At 35.0% G+C, this 17,854-nt stretch overlaps 3 protein-coding genes across 5 annotated transcripts; all 3 read right to left on the reverse strand.

Moving 5' to 3' along the window:
* Positions 1 to 1,362: 1,362 nt before the first annotated feature.
* On the reverse strand, positions 1,363 to 3,595 carry LOC128235695 (uncharacterized). Its single transcript, XM_052950497.1, has 4 exons — positions 3,502 to 3,595; positions 3,087 to 3,389; positions 1,788 to 2,069; positions 1,363 to 1,505 (listed from the first exon to the last, which is right to left on the reverse strand). Exons 1-4 carry the CDS (start codon positions 3,593 to 3,595, stop codon positions 1,363 to 1,365), a joined length of 822 nt encoding a protein of 273 aa, XP_052806457.1.
* A 24-nt stretch (positions 3,596 to 3,619) lies between these two features.
* LOC128235696 (uncharacterized) lies at positions 3,620 to 6,558 on the reverse strand. The gene is made up of 4 exons (XM_052950498.1): positions 6,421 to 6,558; positions 4,544 to 4,861; positions 4,013 to 4,297; positions 3,620 to 3,807 (listed from the first exon to the last, which is right to left on the reverse strand). Exons 1-4 carry the CDS (start codon positions 6,470 to 6,472, stop codon positions 3,620 to 3,622), a joined length of 843 nt encoding a protein of 280 aa, XP_052806458.1. The 5' UTR covers positions 6,473 to 6,558.
* A 3,498-nt stretch (positions 6,559 to 10,056) lies between these two features.
* LOC128234701 (uncharacterized) lies at positions 10,057 to 15,480 on the reverse strand. Of its 3 annotated transcripts, none has more exons than XM_052949116.1 (6): positions 15,388 to 15,480; positions 12,268 to 12,549; positions 11,496 to 11,636; positions 11,361 to 11,392; positions 10,637 to 10,743; positions 10,057 to 10,117 (listed from the first exon to the last, which is right to left on the reverse strand). In XM_052949116.1, the coding sequence occupies exons 1-5, from the start codon at positions 15,425 to 15,427 to the stop codon at positions 10,660 to 10,662; spliced, it is 579 nt and encodes a 192-aa protein (XP_052805076.1). In that variant the 5' UTR covers positions 15,428 to 15,480; the 3' UTR covers positions 10,057 to 10,117; positions 10,637 to 10,659. The 3 variants fall into 3 exon arrangements, with proteins under 3 accessions (XP_052805076.1, XP_052805077.1, XP_052805075.1); XM_052949117.1 differs by having other exon boundaries at positions 10,090 to 10,117; positions 10,621 to 10,743; XM_052949115.1 differs by lacking the exon at positions 11,361 to 11,392 and having other exon boundaries at positions 10,090 to 10,117; positions 10,621 to 10,743; positions 11,484 to 11,636.
* Between the last annotated feature and the right edge of the window lie 2,374 nt (positions 15,481 to 17,854).

Genomic DNA, 17,854 nt, shown 5'->3' on the forward strand with positions numbered 1-17,854 from the left:
TAACTAAAGAACAAACAATACCCTGCGATTCTGAAATGGCGAATACTTTATAAATGATTTAAATGCACCTTTTAATTGTTATCTAATATAAAATAGGTCAATGTATTACAACTAAGAAATACATAATAAAAACACACACACTTAATTACAATACTAATACATGTTTTAAAAATAAACGTTCAAGTTACTGCCTTGAGCCCGTTAGCGAAATTATAATGATTATATGATTTCCAAACGGCACAAATCCATCTACATCGTAAATATTTTGATCATTAACTAAATTGGCTATATAGCATGTATATAATTTGCTTCCGGTGCGTTTGTCCGACGATCACTTAGGCCGGGTTGGGTATCCACATAGTCGTAAGGGTTTACATTTCCTATGTTTCCTTCTATATCCAAAAGTGGTGACTCATGTTTGTTCCCGGTTTCACTTGCAGACACTCTTGTCTTCAAAGGTAAATAATGCTTAATTCAATAAATATAATATTCATAAAACAAAACAAACACTACGTTGTAATTTTGTTATTCTTCTTTAGTAAGTTTAGAGATCAGATCATCAAGGATTTTAGTTGTTAGTGTACTATTATCAGAAATAAAGTACTTATCAATTTGTCACATATATATAATAGTACGCTAATTGTACCTGAGTGCAGAATCACATGCTACCCTCAGCTGCTTAAGTATAGGATACTCTTAATTTGGTTATAAAGAAAACTTACCAGATTGTGCAGAGCAGTAGTCTCTATATTAGACTGAACATCATCATACACATGTATACTTCGCTCTCTTGCTGTAGGTCTCCTGAGGCGTATAAGTGCTTCATAAACTGTGTCAAATATATAAATATTGTCATTAATCATGATGTTACAGTTTTCGTCGGATTAAAAACAAAATTAAATGTAAAATCAGAAAGACACGACGACATCCTTTCAATCATCGCGATGCCATTACACTTATGTGAACGTCAACTATTTATGTATTTCACTTTTTGAGGACACGAAATTAACCGGTGCCACCAAAAGTCAAGTTCGATATTATAACATATAAAAATATTCCAGCTCATACATCTTAATGCATTCATCATCGATCCTAGATTCATCGATAAACACACTGTGTGTGCGTGCGTGCATGCGTGCGTGTATGTGTGTGTGTGTGTGTGTGCGTGTGCGTGTGTGTGTGCGTGTGCGTGTGTGCGTGTGCGTGTGCGCGCGCGTGTGTGTGTGTGTGATTTTATTAATACTTTCGATTCTTCTGCACTTCAAAGATAACAGTATATTTCTTTGGTGCTGAACATGTTTCTGTACCTTCCATTGTATTGTTGATTTAATGACTTTCTAATTTTCACTTTAAATTATTTGCTCAATTACCATGAGGTTTGCATCGCCTACATAGAAGCACGGTGAACAATGTTGCAAGTACACCTATAACTGTTCCCGATACGGCGTAAAGGACCGGTATATGCCATTTTGGGGAAACAACTAGTGCAGGGTTGGTGGTTGCTTCTGCAATTAGATAACTTTTGTTGTACTTTTACTCCAGTTTGTCAAGTACGGTTCTGTCTCTATATTAGCTCGTCGATTTGTTGTTGTTTTAATTGCAATTTCTCATATTTAAAATGATGCCAACTACCGAACCTTGAAAAGTTAACAAATAATAAATATTTAATAAATATAAAATAATGGATGAAATGTACAAATTACCTGTTCAGTTTCCATCAGTGACGGAGTTTTTAATGCCTGTTTTTGTGTAAACAAAAATGTATAGTTGAAACGTTATGTACAAACCCTCTGGCAATGTGTTTAAAACTGTCAATGAAATACTCAGAAGCTCCACCGATTTCCATGCCAAGCAAATATATGTCTTTTCGCTCTCTCCCGTATAATTCAGTGTTAATAGGCATTCCTCTGTGTTTGTGCAAGTCTTTATTTCAGTGTTATTTTCTTCTTCCCATCGAAGCGTCCATTTCCCTGTAGTATTGCAGTCATCAACAAGGCATTTGACGATCACTGTAATATTCGGATATAAATCAACAGGTGATGTCGTGTTCAAATACAGAGTCGGACCACCTGAAATTGTAGTGTAGAAATTGTTCAGAAAGTAACAACGTTGTGCAGAAAAACAACAAGATTATCATACATGTGAAGATGTATTTAATTAAATTCCTGTTACAATTGATTACACATATACCTCCAATGAAAGATAAAAACAATTTATAAGTACATTTCAAAAAAACGTATACCTTTAGGAGAAGAGAACACAGGAAACTAGAGTAACGGTTGGACTGATAATGTGAACATAAGTCGACAAATAAGTAAGATCAAGGTGCGTACCAGAAAAAATAAATTGTATTATCTTTATTTTTGTCGGATGTGAAATTATCTCAAAATTATCACAAATTAATCTGGTTAAAAATGAAGTAGTCCTCCCTCATGTCCCATTGTAAAAAAGGTTTGAAATAGAACGGTAGCTTTGACTTAAATCATTCGTCAATTTCGTCAAGTTGTTCCTATAAAAGTATCTCAAATAATCGTTGTCGGATAACCATGCACGGTAGACTCAATTCATTTCTTTCTAAAGATTTTTTTAAGAAAAATACTTAAACTTTGTTATTATATTCATGCATTTTAATGAATAGTATTCTGAAAAAGGAATTTAAATGAAGAAATGTGATAATATATCTTTGAACTTCTTTGCAGTGTATAGATATGTTTCATAGTAATATTATCAGGTTTCTGAACTTAAGTCTATATCCTATGTTATTTAAACGACTATCGGCAAAGCAGTGTTGTAAAATAATTGTTTGAATGTATGATCTAACGTTTAACATTAACCCTTGGGACATATTTTAATTTATAAAACGATCGGATCTGAAAACAAAACACGACTCACTCTTACATATCTAACATTGTTTACAGTTCAGAAACATTTAGAAAATAGCATGTTACAACTTGTAGTTTCTCATACTACAAAAATTTACCACAAAATGATTGGTATATCAAGTGTGTTAGACCTACCTGAATCTCGCATTTTTAACTTCATGGATAACGCATATTTTATACAATAAATATGCCCGTTCAACTTACATTTGATACTGATGTTTTTGCATATGGAATGATCTGCTATTCCCATGTCGTCAAAACTTTTCCTGGTGCAACACATTTCTTTTCCATTCCACAGTTTGTTAGTCTTTGTCACCTTAGCTGTGCTTGTATAAGTATGAGAAGATCCATTAAATATATCAGTTTGTTGAACATCAGATAGCAAAACATTGCCGATATATATATCTATTGCCGGAGCTGGGATAGCATTGCGCACTTCACAGATTGGTGTCGAGCTTTCACCATCAAGAAATACAGGAACTGTTATGACGGGCGGGGTACCTTTCTCTGGAATTAAAACAATGATTTAACAACATTCAATGTATACACGATCCAACAATATTAATCTCAACCACATTACTATTCATAGCTTTGCATTATGTATATTCAACTTGCTTACCAACGTTACATACAATGCCGTGTACTTCGAATGGTTTTTCAATGGCTGCATTTGAAACCTGACATGTTACATTCCGTCGAGACAGTCCAGCCATTTGTTTATGAACGTTACTGAATAGTTAAACCTTTTTGTTCCATTCGCTATCAGCAAGAAAAAATGAATCCTGTCCCAGTAAAAGTGCCACTTGTACAGGTTCTGTTCCATTTTCAGTCTGGCAATATATGTCGGAATCTCCATAAACATAAATACATTCTGTTGTTTTAAAGTCAACGGCCTTTGGACCGAGGACTGGGTAACTTGGTGGTTCTGAAAAAAAAACACAAGCCATTTAAATCACTAGGAATACCATAAAACCATGAAAATTGAAGGTTTATCACATTGCTGCTCATGTATTTATTATCTGGAGACATTATTGTTCTTTCTGTACTTATACGACTCCTTTCTATTCCGAGCTAACATATCAAACCAAAATTTAAAAGTCAGAATGCTTGATGAAGTAAAATCAAGGTACCTTGAATATGAAGCTGCACAGAATCCGTGTGTCCTTCTGAATTGCAACATAAAAGATACGTTCCTTCATCTCTGTCTTCAAAGTTAAATATAGTCAGTACGTACAAATATTCAGAAACTATTTCCTCTTCGTAAGAATGTTCTCGTAGCTCTATGTCCTGGATATTTGTCTTCCATTTTCGTGTTTTCTGTATAGAATAGTCAGACGGAAAATATCCAAGTTTTACGTCTGCGCCGCGAACAACCGGGCTTAGTATCACCAGGGCTCCACATTCGCCAAGAATTTCTGTAAATAAGCGGGATTATCGCATTAAAATCATGTTTTTGCTATGTACTCATAAAAAAACACAGACAGGGCTTATAGTAAATTTAGAAAGCACACACATTCATTTATGTTAGGAGGCTTTAAAGAATAAAATCCACACTCCAAACGGAGAGGAAACAAAGACCAATCACACTCTTCATATCATTATCATTTAATATGAATCAATACATATTTGGTTTACATCTTTGAGTGGACGCCGATATATACCTTTCACATTTAAAGATAATAAGCGTGATCGTATGGATGGGTTCTTTGAACATCCGGCGTAAAAATAAGATCTGTTATATTCAATAGAAGCTTTCCATTTCAAAAAGAAGGACCCATTCTCCGAATATCTGATAACCTTTGGCCCATCCATTGTTTGAAATTGTGTGCCGCCTTCTATTATGAATTTCCATTCTATGTCACACCCCCAAGGGTAGAAGGGTGTCGCTTTCAGTGTTACTTCCCTGTTCACAAACGCTGGCCCTACTACTGATATGGTTCCGTAGTGGTTCATGGCTGCACAGATATACCCAAACAGAGCTGAAAAAATGTAGTAAACGAAAAAAGTGCAAAATGATTGCGAGTACACATATCATTCTTGATAAAAGTTTTTGACTCGTAAAACTGAAATCAAGTATCCTTATGGATAAATTTGAGTGGCGATCTGTTTAAGTTGCAAATAAAGCCATAAGAGTTTTGCCAAAAAAAACTGTATTATTCATTCTGATGTCGTTACATTTATATGGCATTTGATTCAATTATGAAATACATTTATAAACCCTCAGGGTAGGAACGTTACAGTACCTATATTTAGTATTTGAAAACGATATAAGTCTAATTAATTATTTCCATTAGTCTAATTTTTACATTATTTTAGAACATGATTGTAATTTCTAAATGATTGATTGTTTGTCGGAGCTAGCAAACTGAGAGATTCATTCTTAACAATTCAGATATGATCTATCTTACTGCAACGTCTTTTCTTCAAGCAGGGAACCAAATTATGACGTCATATCTGTTAAGTTATAAAACTGAAAGTCTCAGCAATTAATTGCGGTACTTATTGGACGCCGATTAGCTATTCCATTCTCTTGAAATGAGTGTTATAATCTAATCGGTAAAACTCGTTATTGTTGTCTATCTAATAATACTTTTAATCCTTAAACCGTCCGTAGTGTAAATAATATTTTGACTCTTATTTAGAATAAAATATATGGGTGCTACTTTGTTTTGCTTGCAAACGTCGATGACTAAACGTATTGTGTAGTTGAAACATATCTGCTTCATTTTGTACTACACTTGGTTTAGAACATTGAAAGGTTCGTATCATCTCCAAAAGTGGTTAGATTTTCACTAATACTCCTTACTAAATATTCTATGAAATCGTGGCGACCCATAATTATTGTATATAAAGCAATTATTATCTATGTCAAAGATTCGTTACCGGACTATGTCTGATGTTTTTCAGCAGTTAAAGGGAAATCTATATCAGCGTGATTAATTACATTGGTCAAATGAGAGAGTTGGACTGTTATTATAATTGCTAAAGTATGAAATATATTGAGTATCAATGAATACCAAAATGAACAAGCTTTATAATTTATAGATATTGATTAATTAGAAAATGATATGATAGGTTATGGAATGTCGACCATCTTTTAAAGTAATGAAATAAGGAATATATCTTTTTTCACAAAAAAATCATCATAGTAATAGACACACAAACAGTCATCTCAGTAGTAACAATTTACGCCAGATATGTTGTTTTGTTTTAGTTGTTGAAAAGAAAATGTACATGAAGCTACTAATGGTATTAAGCGGGAAATGAGTCAATAATCAATTTTACTTAAAAAAAAGTCTGCTTTAGCAATCAGTGTGAACTACAGCATGTTTGCACTTTCGTGTTTTGGTATTTTGTTTGTAGTAGTAGAATATATTGTTGTAGCAGTAGCAGTAGCAGCAATAAGAGTAGCAGCACCTGCGCCAGCAGCACAGACCTCAGTAGCAGAAGAAGTAGCAGTAAAAGAAATTGTTGTAATAACACTAACTGAAGTTGACATCTAAAACAAAAACGAGCAATTGTCATGTAACTTACGTACCAGTTAATCGCACGCCAAATTGAACTCTCTTTATTATCCATTGTGGTAGCATTGCTCGCGCAACAAATGTTATTTATATTAATAACTACGTTGGCTGACTTTGTTGAACATTTCTTTACAGTGGATATTTACCATTTCATAAAAGAGAGACATACAGTCCCTGATTTCTTCATGCGGGAAGATAAGTATTCTTCGCCCTTTCGGTTCTCAATTGTTTAACTGAAGCTCCGGAAACTCTGTCTTTCAGAGTGTGTTTTACAGCAATAAGTTAAGTCTTACTTTCATATTAATAATACAAGTTTCCTTGACAGACAGTCGACACAAATAGCAAAAAAACATAAAACACTTAAAACAGAAACAATACCAATTAAAGACTCCATCCTTTTTAATGTTCAAAAAACATTAGAAATCATTACAAAACGGCCTTAATTCCGTGTCTGCAGCAAAAAAAAAACATATAAAATAAATGCTGGATGCTTGTATTTAATAAACAAAACATATACTCATTGAAGTGGCGTGGAACGCGACGTTAGTTTTGAATAGGTTTCAATGTTGCACCATGGAGGGTCACGTGATCAAAATGGACCAGCCAACATTATTATTGTAAAATAAAACTATAAAATATGTTTTGAATAGGTTTTAATGTTGTACCATGGAGGGTCACATGATCAAAATGGACCAGCCAACATTATTATTGCAAAATAAAACTATAAAACATGTTTGATAAAAAACAACCTTCATGAACAAAGTATTGTATAGTCTGTTCAAAGAAAAAAGAAACACCAAGATACAAAACACGTAATTTATGTCTTATACCGCTATTACAAACATTTGGGCATATATAATGGGTATTGAATAACTTGTCCCCAAAACTCGTAGGCTACGTTTTTTAAAGCTTGGTTTACGACCCGATTCATGAAAGCTCAAAAAGAAAGTTTCGCAGGATGTTTTGCATATTTAAAAAGTTCTGATTTGTAATAAATGGGTAAACTGGAAAATTCAATGGGATGTCATTACAAATAACAGTATGAATGATATAATGTAGGAACTGTATGTAACCCAACTATGCAATAATCATGGCCGTATCATTGTCTTATCACCTCATTTTTTTAATGAATTACTACTTAGTTTATTATTCAAATTTAGATAAATAGATGAATATTACTATTATTTCTATGCTCAATCAATTTAAACATCTTGAAGTTCTAATATGATTTTGGAAATATATCATTTTTTGGTAATTAATTGAAAATATTTAAAATTTACTTAAAATGCTTCTGTAATACGGGCCCTGTTGTAATTCTAACATTCCTCTAAATACGGTATAGTTTGTTAATTCTGACCATTGTATTCTTGCTAATTGTCGAATAAACAATCATGTGAACTTTATTTTAAATATCACCATTACTCAATTTTTATAATAAATACCATTTAACTTGTTACAATTACCTTTAGTTTCTTTTCTCCTGGGTAAGTATTCATAAAACATCTTATGTCATTTCCTAACTGAAGGCATTTCCCTAGGTTAAGTATTTCACTGGGCATACGATATAATAACTTATTAATATCGGAAATACTTTATTTTCATTAATTTTATGTAATACACATAATTTTATTATTAAAAGAACTTTAAAAAGTTTTTTTTTTGTTATTTTGACAATGAACATTTTAAGATGTTTTATGAATACCAGCTATTTTTTTTTATTTCACCCCAAGTTTGTGTCACACTAAACTCATAACTAAAGATATAAACGTTTATAATTGTAAGTTTTACATCATCTGGGATTTTTATGCGCCGAAGGGTGGCATAAAGTTATCTGATCGACTGTCCGTACATCCGTCCGTCACCACGGATTCCGATCAATATCTGACTCCTGGTTCTTTAGCTTTGTAGGCTGGTGGGTCATGACCAGCAGATGAACCCTATTGCTTTAGAGGTCAGTGATTCAAAGGTCAAGGTCGTTGTGACTGTAAGCTGAAAGCAGTTTCCTATCAATAATTGAAAACCTTTATGTCTCGAGACCTCGAACTCGTTAGAGGTCCCTTAAACATGACCAGCACCCTAACTTTTTTGACGTCAGTTGGTCAAGAGTCAGGGTCGGGGTGACCTTGAGTTGAAAGTCCAAATTTGTTCAATAATTGAAGAATGCTTGTATCCAGGTACCTCAAACTTCGTATGCTGATGAACTGCATCTCTCTCTCTCTCTCTCTCTCTCTCTCTCTCTCTCTCTCTCTCTCTCTCTCTCTCTCTCTCTCTCTCTCTCTCTCTCTCTCTCTCTCTCTCTCTCTCTCTCTCTCTCTATATATATATATATATATATATATATATATATTATAATGTTTTGCAAACTCTTTCTTTCCATATATATAAATAACATTATCAAACATGGTACAAGAAGTTGATACAGCGGTTTGATTGTTTGCCCCATTTCGGTTCAAATCATTCTCTAAAATGGCAATACATCGGCCTGCTATGGTTAGTTTAATGTATATGCAGTATACTGCGACAAAAACATTTCAAATGGCATTATATTGTGTGGTTTCACCTACCATTGTCCATACTTTGAAACAATGGGCCATTATTTTGAAACAGTAAGGACATGATCTTGCAGAATTAACAATCCCATTATTAATGCATTATCTGTTTAAAGTGAGAGATGTTTGCGATCGCAGCATTCCGCGAACCTTACCCAAAACGGAAGACGAATTTTCAAAGTTGCCGGTTCTTTTTTGTCGTGAAACGTGTGCGACGCTTTCAGAAACTCTAGCAGACTTCCAGTCTGCCACGGATATAAAAAGTATATTTGATTGTCCCATTATTTTGATGGTAATTTTTCTGGCCAGACTACTTTGTTTTAATATGATATTTGCACCACATGTTATATCTCGAAGAATACCTCGCACCTGTGGCGAGTAGCGATGCTTTTGAGGACCCATTCCGTTGCCCCGAAGGACCTGATCAGATGGACAGGATGACAAGAGGTTTCACTTCAAAAGGGGACCGTTTAACTCATACATTGGACGCAGCCACGTCAGGCCGCAAGGGACCACCACCGTCAAAGTTGTCATCATTGACTGCGTTTAGGCCTGCACTGCAGTCGTTTGTGAATGTGATAATTTTTTGGGCCGCCACCTCAATGAGTATTTGGCACAAAGACAGTCAATCGAGGAGAGGATAACTTTCCAGTTCCAGTCAAAACAAACGCGAAGTTCAATCCCTGCGTTAAGTTTGGCAAAGGTCCAACACTCTTACGGCAACAAGGGTCATTGCCTGATTCGAGGTTAGCGAGGTTTGCAATTTACCTTTTATTGTTTTAACAATAAATGCACAAGTGTAAATGGCTAACAAGCAAAAAGTGCTTAAGAAAACACACACGTTAAAACAATAACAATGCAATTAGTAGCAATAAATTATCAAGTTACGGCTTTGAAACGGTCAGCGAAATTATAAAGATTATATTAATTTCAAATGACACAAATCCGTCGCCATAGTAAATAGTTTGATCAATTACTAAATCGGTTATATAGCAGGGATATAATTTGCATCCGGTGCGTTTGTTCGACGGTCTCTGTCGGCGGATGGGGTATCCACATAGTCGTAGTGGCTGACATTCTCGTTCGAACGGACTTTGTTATCTTCCATATCCAATAGTGGTGGTGCGTCTTTGCTCTCGATGGCTCGTGCAGATACTCCTCTCTTTAAATGTAAATAAAGCTGTTTTAATAAATAAAATTATTACGTGTCACAAGCAAACTCTTCTTATCTTTGCAGATTGCCATATATATAATAGTTACGCTAATGGTAGCTGAGGATGTACAATACCTCTCAAAATCACATGCATGCTTCAGTGGCTTCTAACAACACAATATCACAATGTAAGTGGTGTATGTAACCGCTTCGCTCTCGAGTGGTATGAAGCCAATGAAGGTTTTACCTAAGAAAAGTGTATAGAGTGTACCTCACCCTTATAATGTAAACACACAACATCAATGGTAAAACGTCATTCATTTATGGTCAAGGTCAAATGTATTTGAAAACATGCTATATACAAGAATCAATTCCAAGTTTAATCATTTAAGCGTTTTTAATAACGTAATATAACACAAATAGCAACATCGATATGAAATTGAATCGAAAACCCTGAGGTGGAACGATAGAGTGTTCTTAGTCAAGAAGTCAGTCTGTTTTGATGGTTATACCTTACAGAACTCTTACTAGATTGTGAAGCGCAGTTATCTCTAAATTAGCCTGGACATCATCGTACACATGTGCACTTCGATCTTTGCCTGCAGTTTTTCTTCGACGTAGAAGCGTTTCATAAACTGTGTCAAAGAATTGAAAAGAAAAGAAAGTTTGTAAATTCCGAGAAACTTGACGTCATTCTCTCACTCATCATAATATCAATTCAATCATGTGAACTTCAACAATTCATGCGTTTCTGGACACGATAAGCTTAATTAAGCAATGTCACCATTTTTTACCAAATATGTAGAGCTCATTTTTCTAAATACATTAATGATCGGTCCAAGATTCACTGAAAATCATCAACGTTATATTCATGTTAGGTGTGTGTACGTTTGTGCATTTTTTGTACATTCGATCCTTGTGCCTTTGAGAGAATATAGAAAAAGTAGTGTTTGTTGAACATGTCTTCCGTAGCTTCCATTGTATTATCGATAAAGTGAAATTGAATTTGTAATATCGTTTAAACAATTTTCACTTCCCTTCAATTGAGATTGTTCGTATGTAGAGACAGGTTGTGCTCATTTTAGCAGTGAGGTAATATACATATACGTCCCTAGTTAGACTAACATAATCAAATTTGTAAGTGGACACTTAAGTTGTCATGCCTTTCTGTCACAGATAAGTGAACGCGAGTCCACCTAAGATTAAGTTAGTTAAACATTGTCAACGGAAAAAAGACGGAAAAATAGCTTACCTTCAGTATTGATGAACTAATTAGATGGTATTCTGCAATAAATCATTGAGACAAATTACCGAGGAAAACAGATATACATCAATAAACATATTGTTTTCAATGTATAAAATTCAATTAAAGTACCTGCACAATTACCATGATGTTTACATCGCCTACATAGAAGTCCGGTTAACGTTGCTAGTGTAAAAACTACAGATGTCCCTGATACGACGTAAATGACCGGCATATTCATGTACCAGTGTTGGGTAACATCTAGTTCAGGGTTGGTTGCTGCTTCTGCAATTAGACAAGTACTCCATTTTGGCAAGAACTATTTTGTAATGATATTGTTTAGTCCATTAATAATTGTAATTATTGCAATTTCATGGATTACAAGTAATACCAACTATCGTATCTTGAAAACGTTGACAATACATTGTGTATGTTTATAAAACACCGTCAAGAATATACTAACAATCAAATTAAGTAAACCTCATTAAAATTTGCATGTGACGTTTTACTTAGGACAATCTTATTTAACACAGTAATTACAGTTATCTTATGTATTTTCATGGACATTGATGTTATCTGCGAAGGGTAGAAGCACTGTAAAACATCTCACTATCTTGGCATTTGATACATAAAAGATTTAGTTTACAATTGCCTCGTATTTGAATATATAAATAATCACAATAGCCGGTGTTTCAGACGATTACTGTGTGAAATTTACCACTAAATTCTACGAATGGTCTGTCTCAACCAGAAAGAATGTTAAGATTCAATAAAAAATAGAAAAGAAGTAACAGAAAGTAAAGGATGGAAGGTACAACTCAGATTTAAATTAAAGTGCCATCTGTTATAAAACCATCGATGCGATGCTTTGTTGTGGTGCCATTTAAAATGTATGTATGTAACGTTATATACGAACCTTCTGTTATTGTGTTTAAAACTGTCAATGAAATGCTAAGAAGCTCGTCTGATTTCCATGCGATGCAAATGTATGTCATTTCTTCATCTTCCGTATAATTCAGTGTAAACAGGCATTCCTCTGTTTGTTTACAAGTCTTTATTTCAGTTTTATTTTCATCTTCCCATCGAAACGTCCATTGCTCTGTTACATGGCAGTCTTCAACAAAACATTTGACGATCAACTTCATATTTGGATGTATATCAACAGGTGATGTCGCGTTCAAATACAGAGTCAGACAACCTGAAATGTAGTGTTGAAATGTTTGGAAAGGTAACAAAGATAAATAAGTACCGAGTTAAGAGAAAACAATACTTAACATTCTATACAGACGAACAGTAAATTATATTAGTAATAAAACTACAATTGTTTCCGATACTGCTAATAGGACCGATGTATACCAATCTAGGATGATAACTAGTGCTTCTGCAAAAATATAACATTTGCTGTTCAAGTACTCCAGTTTGGAAAGTTTGGTTTTGTAACTAATCTGTTTGGTCAATTTATTATTGTTTTTATTGTATCGTATTTCTTATATTCAAAATATTACCAACTAACGTACCGTGTAAATGTTGAAAATAAATTGTGTAAGCTTCATGAACACAATTAAAAAAAATACCAACAATCAGATTAGGATAAATTGCATTCATATTAGCATATGCAGTGTCGTATTTTGCTTAATGTAACCTTATTAAACACAGTGAATATATGTTATTTCAATTATTTCATGAACCTTCATATTATTTGCGGAAGGTGTTGGCACCTTAAAAACCTCACAATGTATTGCCATTCGTAAGGGACATTTCGTTGTAAGTTGTCTTCAATTTGGATATATAATAAATCACAATAACTAAAGCTACAGAACTTTACCATGTGGACTCCAATTTGTGTTTGCAAATCCTAGATTTCGCAAACTCAAGTACCCTTTAAATACGGTGTAATCGAATACTGGCCGATACTTTAGTTAGAAGGCTTCATTAAGGTATGATTTTGGTGTTTTTTGTTTGCGAAATGTTTTTGGAAGTTTGTCTAATTGACCCGCCAACTTCGGGCCCCAGCGGGGTTTTCGCAGAAAAACACGGGGTTTTTCACTATCCCGCGGGATTTTTCTCCCGTTTTTTAAAAGCTGGGGAAAAATCCCGCGGGGTTTCAATAATACAAGATTCAAGTTATTTCAGCTCAAAACAACATCTTATATCAAAAGGAGCATTATGCTTCGACACCGGAAGTGAAATAACGCGAAACAAAAAAAACCCCGCTTTTCAGTACGGGGTTTTTCTCCTGCGGGATAAAACTCCAAGATTTTACCGATAATGCAAAATCCGTAAAAAGCCCAATTCTAAGCTATTATATTATTGTTATGATGTTAATCATCACTTGCTTAAGGATTTTGAAATACTTGCTTTTTATTTAAAGAACAACAGAAAATTTATGAATGTTTTTTACGGGAGAAAAACCCAGCAAAACCTGTTTTGACTATTTATGATTTAAAACGCGATTATTGCACTTCATTTAAAGCAAAAACAAATGTTACTACATATGTATCTTATATGTTTAATATAACAACCATGTTAGTTATGTAAATGATATTATTAAAGGTAATTTAACTAATTTCGAAACTTATGAAATAGTGTAATGTAACCTTTTTAAAAAGAAATAATCTTCCTTTTTTAACCGTCTTTAAAAGTACTGCAGGAATGAAAATTATACGTGACGTTAAAGAGTTGTTACGTTAAAAAGATGATATTGCTTAAAATTGTTTAATTATTGGTACTTAAAATTGTTTAATTATTGGTACTTGAATCTGACTTTAAACCGGTTTAACACAAACATACAATTACAATAATCAATACCAGGGTACATGTATCATGCTGGAAAATTACGAATGTGTCAGACGAATTATTTTGTTTTTCATAGAAGATAAACAAAATCATCGAGCTTTGTAGAACGATGAATCAGAATGACTGAATGACACTAAGTTTTGCAAAATGGATATATCCCTAACTTCCATGGTAAGTCATATATATTTTATTCTATTGCATTTTTGTGTGGCTTGTTGAATATGTATCAGCTAAGAACACAGGTAGATCTACTTGACACAAACAATTTTAATAAGAATATCTTAATACACTTATCCCATATATAAGGCGATTATTGATTATGTGACTTGCACCTGTGGCTAAGAAGTAGGACAACTCTTGGTTATGCACCAGTCAGTTATAACCGCCCCCCCCCCGGTCCAGAGAATGGCAGGGACTTTGACTTTCCGTCCAGCTGAGCCCGGGCAAAGGCTCATTTTCCCCAGCTATCCTCGGTATACACCCAATCTCGGGTAATCACGGCCTTCCCAGTTCCGGAGAATAGAGGGGACTTTGACTTTCTGTCCAGCCAAGCCCGGGTAAAATCCTTGTCCTGCAGGGAGGAACTGCCGGTAAAACCCCTGCCAAATGATCCCGTACCCCAAGGACCCTAGGTAAGGCCTCCGGTAATCACAGCCTTCCCAGGTCCGGAGAAAAGCGGGGACTTTGACTTTCCGTCCAGCTGAGCCCGGGCAAAGGCTCATTTTCCCCAGCTATCCTCGGTATACACCCAGTCTCGGGTAATCACGGCCTTCCCAGTTCCGGAGAATAGAGGGGACTTTGACTTTCTGTCCAGCCAAGCCCGGGTAAAATCCTTGTCCTGCGGGGACAAACTGCCGGTAAAATCCCTGCCAAATGATCCCGTACCCCAAGTAGTCCAAATAATTGTACGTTTAGATTTTTTTATGATTTTTGATATGGCAAATCCTTAATGTAATCTGTTTCAAAGATGTGATTACTTTCAATGTACCTGTCCTCAGAATTATTAATTTGTAAGTTGTATACATGAATGTAATGTCTGTTCGTGAATAACTGTTCCCATGGGATGTATCTCTTCATTGTACTAAATGTCCTTATAACTCTTACTATAGTATATGTCAGTGTAATGTTCGTCCTTGAATAACTGACCCCATGCCACGTGTCTTTGTAATGTTCTGAAACACGCGTCGATTTTAAAATTGACACAACATCAGCTGTAAGAAAAATGAAAGGAACAACTTACCAAAAACAGACATCAAAATATACCGACAACACTTATCCATTACACCTGCGCGTTTATGTACGTCAATGCACTAATGCACAACGGGCATCAGAAATGTGAATGGTATAGTCTATAGAGTCACGAGCTGGTTGTATTATAGGAGGATTGGTTTCCCCACCGTATCATTGAAATATAATGCTCCGAAGGTCGACATTGTTTCAAAGTGTTGACAATAGTTTATGTAACCACACAATACGATGACATATGAAACATGTGTATCGCTGTTTTTATTGTAAGCGAATAATGACCGGAAATGTTCAGAAAAACTTCGAAAAACAATGCACGTAAGAAGTAAAACATTTTATTAATCACGGAAAATAATGCAACATAAACTACAGGAATGGCACCAGAATTATACAGCAGCTATATTAAAATACACACGTATAGAAGACAAAACTGACTTTTATCAAACCAGACACACAATGCCACAAGGCAATAGACAAAGGTTTCATTGCCATTTGCATATCAACACCAATATATCAAAACGGGGTTTGTGTAACCGTCTTGTATGTAGACAGGGCAGCAGACAAAGGTTCCATAATTATTAAAAGTCATATTTAATCTGATGAACAGGTAATTATGTTATCGTCTTGGATGTTCAGTGAGGAAAATATTTGACAAGACATGCAGTTAAACCGGTTAACATTATCATAACTCAACTATTGTTCTAGCTATTACCAATAACTAAAATAAACGGTGTCAGACTTCGTGTAAGACAAGTAAAATCGTGTATAAATATGATCAGCATCGTCGATTATGGGTGAGCGAAATGCAAAACAAGCACATCATGATTCGACCGATTAAAACGAAAGCATGACAGCCTGTCGTTTTAATCGAAACAAACACTATTGCAATACAATTTCCAATCTAATTATATAATGGATTTTGGACTTACAATAATCTAAACTCAAAATATGTGGTATATGTTAACTAATGCATATAAATCAAACTAACCATGAACAGGGAAATCAATTGCCCTGTAAGAGAATGATCTCAACAGACTGGGGGAGCACTATTAAACCGGTAAACCAATTCCTTGTACCATGTTTGATAGTGTTTCCTTGTTTTCGCCCAAACATTTACTTCTATATCGGCCCGTTACAAGTAGGCGGAACTGAATAATTTAATAACTTGTCAACGCAAAAATTACATAGTTATTCAGCAAAAACGCTACTAGCCATTTAATGCTGTGCTTGACAATATGGCTCAAATCAAATACCTCACCGATTACGCACTTGATTGAAAAAATCCTCTCTCGCGAAATGTTCGTATTTAGTTTCAATAACTTGATTATTGGTCCTTCGGTGTTCGGATCAGTTATTCTGACTCTTTGCATGAATGTTATACCATGGATTGTACCTTGGGACTTTGGTGGCTGGATCTTGTCATTTGGTTGTTTGCTTCATGATAATACCATGGACTGTACCTCGATGCTTGGTTTCTTGATCTTATAATCTGGCTGTTTGCATCATGATAATTCCATGGACAGTACCTCGGTACTTGGTTTCTGGATCTTATAATCTGGCTGTTTGCATCATGATAATACCATGGACTGTACCTCGGTACTTGGTTTCTGGATCTGATAATCTAGCTGTTTGCATCATGATAATACCATGGACTATACCTCGGTACTTGTTTTCTGGATCTGATAATCTGACTGTTTGCATCATGATAATACCATGTACTGTACCTCGATACTTGGTTTCTTGATCTGATGACCTGGCTGTTTGCATCATGATAATACCATGTACTGTACCTCGATACTTGGTTTCCGGATCTGATAATCTGGCTGTTTGCATCATGATAATACCATGGACTGTACCTCGGTACTTGGTTTCTGGATCTGATAATCTGGCTGTTTGCATCATGATTATACCATGGACTGTAACTCGGTACTTGGTTTCCGGATCTGATAATCTGACTGTTTGCATCATGATAATACTATGGACTGTACCTCGGTACTTGGTTTCTGGATCTGATAATCTGGATGTTTGCATCATGATAATACCATGGACTGTACCTCGGTACTTGGTTTCTGGATCTGATAATTTAACTGTTTGCATCATGATAATACCACGGACTGTAACTCGGTACTTTGTTTCTGGATCTGATAATCTTGTTGTTTGCATCATGATAATACCATGAACTGTACCTCAATACTTGGTTTCTTGATCTGATAATCGGACTGTTTGCATCATGATAATACCATGGACTGTACCTCGGTACTTGGTTTCCGGATCTGATAATCTGGCTGTTTGCATCATGATTATACCATGGACTGTAACTCGGTACTTGGTTTCCGGATCTGATAATCAGGCTCTTTCAATCATGATAATACCATGGACTGTACCTTGGTACTTGAATGTCGGGATCTGGAAATCGGACTGTTTGCATCATGGTTATACAAATGTGAACTACAAGTACAAGT

This window comes from Mya arenaria, chromosome 5 (assembly GCF_026914265.1).
Source record: "Mya arenaria isolate MELC-2E11 chromosome 5, ASM2691426v1".
NCBI classification, from domain to species: domain Eukaryota; kingdom Metazoa; phylum Mollusca; class Bivalvia; order Myida; family Myidae; genus Mya; species Mya arenaria.

Bases quoted from the DNA above. Each gene is read 5' to 3' on its own strand.
- LOC128235695 (XM_052950497.1), bottom strand. From the start codon at position 3,595: ATGGCTGGACTGTCTCGACGGAATGTAACATGTCAGGTTTCAAATGCA. The intron at 3,390-3,501 runs GTAAGCAAGTTG...TTTTAATTCCAG, and splicing joins CGGCATTGTATGTAACGTTG to AGAAAGGTACCCCGCCCGTC. The intron at 2,070-3,086 runs GTAAGTTGAACG...CTACAATTTCAG, and splicing joins CAAAAACATCAGTATCAAAT to GTGGTCCGACTCTGTATTTG.
- LOC128235696 (XM_052950498.1), bottom strand. From the start codon at position 6,472: ATGCTACCACAATGGATAATAAAGAGAGTTCAATTTGGCGTGCGATTA. The intron at 4,862-6,420 runs GTACGTAAGTTA...ACATTTTTTCAG, and splicing joins ATTTGGCGTGCGATTAACTG to CTCTGTTTGGGTATATCTGT. The intron at 3,808-4,012 runs GTACCTTGATTT...TTTTTTTTTCAG, and splicing joins TGTGCAGCTTCATATTCAAG to AACCACCAAGTTACCCAGTC.
- LOC128234701 (XM_052949115.1), bottom strand. From the start codon at position 15,427: ATGGATAAGTGTTGTCGGTATATTTTGATGTCTGTTTTTG. The intron at 12,550-15,387 runs GTAAGTTGTTCC...ACTACATTTCAG, and splicing joins TATTTTGATGTCTGTTTTTG to GTTGTCTGACTCTGTATTTG. The intron at 10,744-11,483 runs GTACTTTAATTG...TCTTTGACACAG, and splicing joins ACATCATGGTAATTGTGCAG to TTTATGAAACGCTTCTACGT.